General features: G+C 43.2%; 1 protein-coding gene across 1 annotated transcript in view; it reads left to right on the plus strand.

The window, feature by feature from the left end:
• SLMAP (sarcolemma associated protein) overlaps positions 1–8533 on the plus strand; it is a gene marked incomplete at its 3' end in the record, with an annotated part of 130632 nt that extends 122099 nt beyond the window's left edge. The window contains exons 20-22 of the mRNA XM_015407061.1: positions 2186–2506; positions 5774–5891; positions 8362–8533. Of these exons, the coding sequence (XP_015262547.1) occupies positions 2186–2506; positions 5774–5891; positions 8362–8533 (611 nt within the window). The remainder of the gene's footprint in view (positions 1–2185; positions 2507–5773; positions 5892–8361) is intronic.
• Positions 8534–9616: the final 1083 nt, after the last annotated feature.

Raw genomic sequence — 9616 nt, forward strand, 5'->3', positions numbered from 1 at the left:
AAATTCTCACTCAAAAACAGCAAAAGCTATTTGGCAGACCAGTTGGTACTAATTACATGTTTTTGTTGTAGAAACACTGAAATATTATCTTAATTAGACAGTTAAGGGTGCAGTTCTGCAAAGGGTCTGGTCCTTGGACAAACAGTTATCATTTATATATCTATTAGATCTAGTAATTAAAGAAATAGAAGGTTTGTTCTTGCAATGAGAAACAGGGTAAGATATGAAATTCTGCAATATTTTGATTAACTGAAACAAATTGCCTACCACTTCTGCAATACAGACCACAACTTTTTCTCACAGTTATTACTGAGCAAACAAAATGATCTGGAGTGTTGACACATTGTTTCTAGCTCTCTTTGCTACTTGATGGAATTTATATTTTTAGTTTAAAGTAGATGGTCCCCTAAGTGGCTAACAGTAGTTACAATCAAAACAGTGGTTCATGAACTGAAGTTCGTGGCAGGTCAACAGACACAAACGTTCCACGAAATTTCAAGCAGTTCATGTAGTTTGTAAAAGGATACATTTCGAGACAGACTGCCTTCACTCAATCGAAATGTTTATCAAACTTCTTTTCAGTTTAAAGAGATCCCCCCCCTTGCCAGAGTTCCTTTGTGTTCCCTTTCCATTTTCATGCATATAGAGCTTGCAAAATCCCCCTTCCTTGCTTGGATTAGCGCCTTTGTACTTTGAGAGCAGTCCTTTTAAGCTTGTAATACCAGTGGCACTGGGTTCTGCAGGGCATTCTGCATTACAATAATTGTTCTGGGCTTGCAAAATCAGCCCCCTTTGTTGGATTTCTTAAGATTCCACTTACGATTCCACTTTGAGATCAGTCCTTTTAAGCTTGCAGTGCCACAGTGGCATTGAGTTCTACTGGGCATTTTGTACACTGAATTAGTTGTGCTATCTTTAAAAAAATACCCCCCCTTCAGTTTGTACTGCAAGGATTCTCTGGTTTGACACTAGTCCTCTTTTATTTACATTGCCACAGTGACACTGGGTTCTATTGGGCATTTTGTACACTGAACTAGTTGTGCTGGGCTTGCAAACCCCTCCCCCTTGTTTGAATTGTGATTCTGTACTTCACATTAGTCTTGTTAAGCTGGCATTGTCACAATGGCATTGGGTTTTGCTGTATATTACACTGGTTCTGCTGGGCTTGCAACTTCCCTTGCTTGGATGGTGATTCTGTGCTTGACATTAGCCTGTTGAGCTGGCACTGCCATTGGCACTGGATTCTTCTGGGCACAAATATATTGCACTGGTACTGCTGGACTGCTGGTACAGCTCTGTGCATTGTGCTGGTTCTGCTGGGCTTACAAAAATGTCCCCCGCTTGGATTGTGATTGACCTGGCATTGCCACATTGACACTTGGTTCTGCTGGGCACTAGTACATTGCAGTGGTTCTGCTGGGCTTGGGAAAATGCCCCCCCCTTCAGTTTCTACTGCAGAGGTTCTCTGGTTTGATCTTAGTTCTGTTGGTTTATAGGTCATGAATCAGGCACACCACGAACCACTAACTGAAACAAGCCACATTTTCCCAGTTTGTGCCCATCCCTAGTGATAGTGACGGCACCTGTAGTAGGGCTTCCAAGCTAGATAGTAATAGTGGGAGCATTTGGCAGCTTCAGAGATTCATATTATATCCTGGCATTTATTCTAGTTGTTCATTCCTTCCTGAAAGACCACAAGAAAGAGAGGGTTGCTTTGGAGGGGCAAATAACCATCTGCCCCTGTGCACAGGGCGATGCAAAGAGGAACATTCATAATTAATGTTGTATATAGAGACGCCTTTCCTTTGCATCCTTGCATGTATATATGGGCAACAGCAGTTGGTGGAACATCATTTTATGAATGTTCAAGAAAATACTTGTGATGACACAAACATTCCAAAAATAAAGAGATGCCAGAACAAATGTTTTCCAATTTTATACTAATGCCAAAAATTATTGGACTTTATTTTCCAGGTTTTTGTATTCAGAACACAAAACTGAATCCAATTTATGGATGGTGAGATGAAGGTGGAGTTGGCATTATATCACTATGTTGCCATACTGATTTTTTATATGTAAAATTTAAAAGTTCAAGCAGTGCCTACTTTATAGAACTATACCTGACTAACATGAATTTTCCTACTTTACAACTTAAGAAAATCTTATTTTCTGTCAATATTTACAGCTCAATTGCGCAGGCTACAGGAAGATATTGATCATCTTCGAGAGGAAAAGGAGAGTGAAATTTCCAGTGCTCGAAATGATTTACTTAGTGCTCAGAGTGAGATTCTGTTATTGCAACAAGTGGCTGAAAAGGCTGCATCAGAAAGGGACACGGATGTGGCCGTTTTACAAGAAGAGCTTCAGAAAGTAAGGGCTGAGCTTGAAAGGTGGCGCAGTGAGGCTTCCGAATACGAAAAAGAGATTGTTAAGCTGCAAGCCAATTTTCAGCTACGATGCCAGCAGTGTGAGGATCAGCAGAAAGAGGAAGCAGCTCGTTTACAAGGTTTGACTCGTTTTAGTGGAAGCTAAAATGTGTTCTGTTCTGTTCCATCATTATTTTCTTAGTGTTTTTTATGTTTGTGTAATCCAAGCCAAGAAGGGGTAATACATTTGTTTTAGACAGAAGAGCCAGAAATGCTAATCACTCACCCTATTGCATTGGCATTGAAGATAGGGGACTTTTATTATCTGCTGATGCAACATCGTAAGGTGTTGAAATACATCTGTCTGCAGTGAAAGCTGGTCCCTGTTAGGCACTGTGCAGCCATGGTCAGTAATTACTGTTAATACAACAGTCCCATCCAGACAGTGTAACAGTACCACAGACAGAGGAAAGGGTTTCCACCAACAGTGTAAAAAAATTGGTTTACCTTATGTATGCGAAAACACCACAAGAGCCTCTCTTGATCTCTGTGAAGGCAGCTTTACATCACAGTTACTTATGTCCGAAGGTGCCCTGAGGCACAGAGTTTTAACAGCATAGTTAAAAAGAAGGCTTAGAGTAGGACCTAGTTATGTCATGCTATTAATATATAAAAAGTTGAAGTTCAATAACACTTTAATTTAAAAATAAATATCAAAACATCATATTTCATTATGCTGAACTTCTGACTGGGGATGTGTACCTTGAAAAAAATCTGGATATCAGGGAATCTCTACAGAATAACCATTACCTGTAGCTCTGTGGGCGAGCACATGGTCAAAAATGGCTTCCTTCCCAGAGGAGAGGTCTGCATGTGCTCATGGCTGCAGCACCCAAGGAAAAGAAAGCCTCCTCCTCCTGCAAGGAGTTTATATCAGATCTCTTCCCCTCTTACTGACCCGGCCAGCCCAGGTCAGAGAAGCGTTTCCTGGATCTTCTTCCCTAGTGCCTCACTAGCCCAAAGTCCTCCAGCTCTTTGATCCCTGCTGGGGGGGGGGGGAGCTTGACCCATCCCATTGTCTTTAGCTAAACCTATTAGCACAAAAGGGCTAATTAACAGTATGCTAAAGGTAATGGTATTGTACTAATACAGGTAATCTGGAAAGCCATTGCACCAACTCTCCCCCCCCCGGCCTGTTTCCAGCCCAGAGAGAAAAAAAACACTGTTAAAACACAAAAGGGAGGTTGGGTTTGTTCCCAACCTGCCAGAAGAGAAAAAGGCATTTCTTCACACCCTGTTATCCAGGTTCCAAATACCGGTTTGGTAATTGGATCTAGGTTTTTGTCAGGATTCTAATATTATTTGGCTCCATTATTTCATATGGAGAATCTTTTTTGGGGGGGGGCTGTTTTTGAGCAAATTGCATCAAAATTGCAGCAGAGCTGCTACTGTCTGTCCTCTGATTATCCCCGAAGTTTTAAGTGAATTGGACCAAGAGGTCCAGTTCTGTGGGGCAGTGAACAAATGCCCTCAGCCATTCTCCATTGTTTCAGGGGGAGGCGGGGTTTCAATCTTTCTCCAGGGCAAAGAATAGGCAAAGACACAAGTGCAAGCAAAGCAACCCCTAGCCAAAAGCCTTTTAAAACAGACAAAATCAAAAAGCCCGAAGAACCAATGCAGAACCAGGGAATCATGGCAGAAGCATGGGACAATGTGGCAAGTCTAAGACAAAAAATGTACCACCTGAGGAGAATCTGAGCCAGTGTACAACCCAACAGTCAAATGTAATTTTGAACTCGAGAATCCACTTCAAACCACAAACTTGATGCAAAGTAACTTAAGCAAAGAACACAATGTTGCAAGACTAACAAAACCTATTTCAAAGGACAGAGTCCAAGCCAAACCAACCTGACAAGCTGATACCTAGCCCCTGGAAGACACAAACACAGGAAAAAATAAAAACAGTCCTGGCAGTCTTAAAATGCTAGCTCCCAATATTCCTGGTTACGGCTGAATATTTTTGGGGACCCATTTCCCAGTATCCCACAAAATCCCAGATACCATCCAAAAAACAACAACAAATATATATAAAAAATACTGATAAGGTATTTTTTGAATATATGTATTTGGACCAGAATGCACATCCCTACTTCTGCTGCTGTTTCAATTAAACTTTTGCATTAAAGAAACTGTGTGGGAACTTGATTAAAAATGCACAAAAGGGCTAATTAACAGTATGCTAAAGGTAATAGTATTGTACTAATACAATTACTGTATCAACAGTAGAGTAATTGGTATTGCATATATGTATATTTACACAGCATTGTCTGTTCTGAGCTAATTACTTCTGAATGTCTCTGATCTGGCCTGTTCTCCCAGAATTGCTTAATTTGGACTCAGCCGAACTGACGGTGTTTTCTAAAATATGTTCAAGTTATTTGGCTCTACCATATACAATGTATCTATCAACTCAGTAGCCCTTGTTGATTTTATTTTTCCTGATGATAGTTACAAGTTGCTTACAAGTTACAAGAGTTTGTAAGAAGTCATGGGGGAAGGAGACAAACAATTAGAAAACTCCCCCTTCCTCCACCACCACTGAAATAGCACACCAATTTCTGAGCTCTGGGATAAGATTAATAGTTTCCTGCTTGCTTAGCCTGGATCCTCAGTAGCGTAACATTGTGGTTCAGTTGCACAGACTGTTGAGGTTCAGGGCTAGCCACGCAGGAAGCTGCTCATCTAGACCAATACCTAAGTACAGTACTGGACACAGATACATCTACTACTCTTCATTCACTAGCAGAGAGCTTGAGGGCATGAAAACTGGCACAATTTCCTCAACTTTAATTTCACCCTCATATTCTGGGGGTTAAGGGTGTTGATTAATTCAGATAACTTTTCTTCCAATCCTATGTCCTAACTTGTCTCTGACCTCTTGTTGCTTTGGAGGAGGTCCTTAAATACTTATTGCATCCTAGACTGTCTGTAAAGTTGGGGGATATGTGCCTCATAGGCCCCCCTCTGCCAACCTAATCTCTTCAGGATACTATAAAAACTTATTAAAGGTTCAAGGAAACCACTTTACTCTTTCCTCTCTCCCTACTAAAAGAATATTGATGCTGAACTGGTTTCCACAATCCATGGTTCACAGACCATGCTTAGTGCTCATCAGACTGCTTTTGGGTAGTGGATTTCTTCTTTTTAAAGTATTACTTTCATAACTATGAAGCATGACTTAAAGGTTATTGTTGATTTTTTAAAACATAAAACAGACATAACTATTAATAATGTTACATTTCAGAGAATTTGAAGACATACCTGAAGACATTACTTGAAGAGAATTAAAGACAGCTATTTCTTTGTCTGCTTTAGTGAGTAACAATACATTTTCCCCTTGCTTGTAGGTGAACTCGAGAAGCTGAGAAGGGAGTGGACTGTTCTAGAAGCCGAATGTGTTTCATTAAAGAAGGAAAATTCTTTGCTTGAATGTGAACTTCAGAGGCAAGAGAAAGAGCTTCATAAGTAAGTATTTAAATTTAAAGGGGGACCCCTGTAAGCATTGAACTGATGAAGCCAGTTCTTACCTGATTATTAGGTGCTAATTTTAAAAAATAGAAGAAAAAGGTTTTCCTTTAATGAACTCGAAGAATTCCCACCTTTGGAACTCTTTTCTTAGCAGGTTGGACCATACCTATTTAGTACATCAGACATCTTCTACTTGGAGCAGCCTTACAGTTTGCTGTATTTGTTTACTTCCTTTGAGAACAGGGCAAACATTGATGCATAGCAGTAAGAATGGGCATGAACTGGCTGATGAACTAAAGTTAGTCACAAATTTTGGCCGGTTCGTGGTTCTTGAACAATGTTTGCAAACTTAACTGCCACGAACTTTCACTAATTTTGATGCAGTTCATGACAGTTCTTGAAGAGCAGAAAGCAGGGAAGCCATTTAAACCACTGCTTCCTGCTCCCTGCAAAAAGCCATGGGAAGCAGAAAGCAGGAGGTTTAAATGTCTCCGAGCCTGGGGCTGGTTGACCAAGAAAACCCCTTTAAACAGCTGAGCCACAGGAGCAGTTTGCTTCATGTGACTTAACTGTTTAAAGGGGTTTTCTTGGGCAGCACTGGTGGCCCAAGAAAACCCTTTTAAACAGCTGAGCGGTGCTGAGCAGGCTGCCCTCGTGGCTTAGCTGTTTAGATGGGAAACAGGTGAGCTGTGGGGCAGCCTGCTCCCATGGTTCACCTATTTAAAGGGGCTTTCTTTGCAGCCAGCCCTTGGGGCTAACTGCCCAAGAAAGTCCCTTTAAACAGTGAGCCGCCCCCAGCAGGTTGCCCCCGTGGCTCAGCTGTTTAGATGGAAAAGGGAGAGTGGGTTTCTTGGGCAGCTGTTTGTGCTATGTTTTTGTTTACTGTTTTGTGCTGTGTTTTTGTAATTAGAGTTAATCAAAAATTCATGTATAAATAGTACCAATTGTTTAGATAGTATGCCCACCAAATGGTGGGAATACCTGCTGTAGCTTCTTTTTCTGGCTTCCTGTTGGATTAATTTTCTTAAATATTGTTGAAGAAGGACTGCTGGTGTTGTGAGGTAAATAAAAAGATCTGCTTGTGCTTCCACCAACAAAATATAAATCCTTTGTGGAATATCGTTTTATTCTTATTGTCTGCAGTATGCCCATACATTACTGTTGTCTTTAGTCATCAAAATAGTACATATTGTACGGGCATGGCCGGCTCTCTCACTAGGCCAGCTAGTCTCTGGCCTAGGGCGGAGCTCCAAACAGGGTGCCAACTGCCCTGCCGCCCTCCCCCCACCAAAAGCCCCCACCCTGCCCAAAGCCGCCAGGGCCTCCTGTCGCCCGCCCACCTTCCCTCCCTCCCTTCGGGAGTGAGGCTCTCCATGCGCAGACGAGGTGGCCCCGGGAGGGTATTCTGGGCGCGGGGGGTGGGGATGACCGGGCAGGCAGGGGGTGCCCCAGGTGCTGCAGCGGTTGCCAGGAGAAGGGGAGGAGGAAGACTCCAGGCAACCCCCCCCGCCTCCGCCCAGCAGAAATACTGTGTGGAAGGGAAGGGAAGGGGTGGGGCAGTCAGGTTGGAGCGTCACTTCCAGGTTCTTCGGGCAAGATCTCTCTGCCCGGTGCCGTCCGACGGAGGGGGGAAACTGCCGAGGGAGGGTGGGAGGGAACCTCTCTGCTGCCGCTGCGTCAATAAACACCTGCCCGGAAGATCAATCCACATGGGTCGCTGCCGGGCTGGTCTGAGGCTGCAGCAGGCCACTGTTCAAAGCCCCGGTCAAAGCACAGGAGGGGGGCGGGCAGAGCGGCGGCTGCAGTTAGAGGCGCCTCCCCCCACTCCTCACCGCAAGGCAGCACTGCCTTCTGGCTGCACAGCACCTCGCAGGAGATCTCTTCATCCTGTCCCCATCAGGAGCGGCGGCAGCACACGAAGCCGCCTCAGCCCGTGTCCGATTGTGGCCTGCCCACCTGTCATCTGTTTCTGCTTCGGCTGCTGGCGGTAGACTTCCCCGGCTGCCTGAGACGACCCCACCACAGCTGCTGGAGACCCCCCCCCCGGGGCTGAACGCGGGGCCTTCTGCTTGCAGGGAAGCAGCAGATGCTAAAGACTTATGGTTAACTGATTCTGGGAGTTTCACATCCTTCCTGAGCTGAGGCGGGCCTCCCCCCCTCCCCCCTTTGGTGGCGGAGGCAGCGGGGGGAGGCGGTGATGGCAAAAGGATGGCGGAGGGGGTGGTCCTGAGGAGGAGGAGGGCTTCTCTCTCCAGGCCCTGCCTGGAGGTTGGCAACCCCATAATTGGACACGGGGGCGCCAGAAGGTAGCCCCGACTAGGGCGCAAAAAGCCCTCGGGCCGGCCCTGTGTATGGGTGTTATGTGGTTTTGGATAGGGGGGATTGGAATCCATCATGCCAAATGAATTAATTTTTTTTTATCATGCCATATTTTCAAGGTGTTTGACGTCCTTTTTTTGTGTTGCAGCTCTCAGCAGCAGAGTTTAGCACTTACCAGCGATCTGAGTGTTCTTGAGCTGACCCGAAAAGAGCTGGAAAATAAAATGGGATCTCTGAAAGAACAACATCAACGAGATGCATCTAGTCTAAAAACTCTTCTTAATGAGGCAGAAAAGCAAGCCAAGGATGCTCAGAAAGAGGTAGGTATCAGCCAAGTTTATTTCACCTATATGGTATTTGGATACCTAAAAGTTCTTCTAGACGAAAATCAGAACATTAATTCTGGACATCCAGTGAGGTTTTTGACACCTTTGGGACAGGTCCCAAAAACTTTCCCCACATTCTGAGTCAAATTGCTGTTGGAACACAAGGGAGTTGCAAAAGCTTATTGTGGGGGAGAGGGGTAGAAAGCTACTATTGCTGAAGAGACAAGTTCCCTCATCTCAGCTGGAATTTTTTATTCTTATGTTAATTTATTTATGGTAAATAACTAAACATAAGAACAAAAAATCCCAGTTGAGATTATGTGACATGAAAGTTTTCTGTATGGTTACTCAAAACTGCGTAAATTAAGTAAGCTATGAAACTAGTTGAAATTTAGTACACTTTTTAAAAAAAATCTGTTATGAACAATAGAATTTTTTCCTGATAATCTTGCCCTCTTTTCTCCCCTTGGATTCCTCCTTTTGACACAAAAGATTATGAATATGCATCCTTAAATATAATGAAGAATTCAGTTATAAATACTCAATTACCATAATCATTCACTTAATAAGATTGTCACTTTGGTGTGGAGACTGTTGCTTTCTCATGTTATCCACTCCCAATAACAGCTGGGGCTTACATCAGGTTGAAGGGCCTGAGAGTTGTTTTGATATCAGCTGTCACCACAAGTAGTAACATTGATAAGAAATATTCTCCATGTAAAAATAATGCAAAATTTATCTCATGATAACTTGGACGAGGCAAAGGTGAACATGGAAATTAGGCCTCATGCTGTTAATAAGATTTTATAAAAAATACTGGAGAAGAGCAAGTGAGCACCATTCCTTTCTTCTGTGAATGACAGAGTTTTAGATACAATGATTCCTGAAGCACACTTTGAGCTTTTTAAAAAACTGAACTGTATATCATACAAACTGATGGAATATTGTTCAAATTAGCTGCATAATCAAGACAGTAATTTTGCCTGAATGCATAGCAATCAGAGTGAGTGGCTATAGTTTTACTCAGAGCTTTTTGATAACAAGGGCAGAAGTTAGAAGCCTTCCAGAAGTATCTGA

This window comes from Gekko japonicus, unplaced genomic scaffold (genome assembly GCF_001447785.1).
Source record: "Gekko japonicus isolate JY-2015 unplaced genomic scaffold, Gekko_japonicus_V1.1 scaffold2234, whole genome shotgun sequence".
In the NCBI taxonomy this organism is placed as follows: domain Eukaryota; kingdom Metazoa; phylum Chordata; class Lepidosauria; order Squamata; family Gekkonidae; genus Gekko; species Gekko japonicus.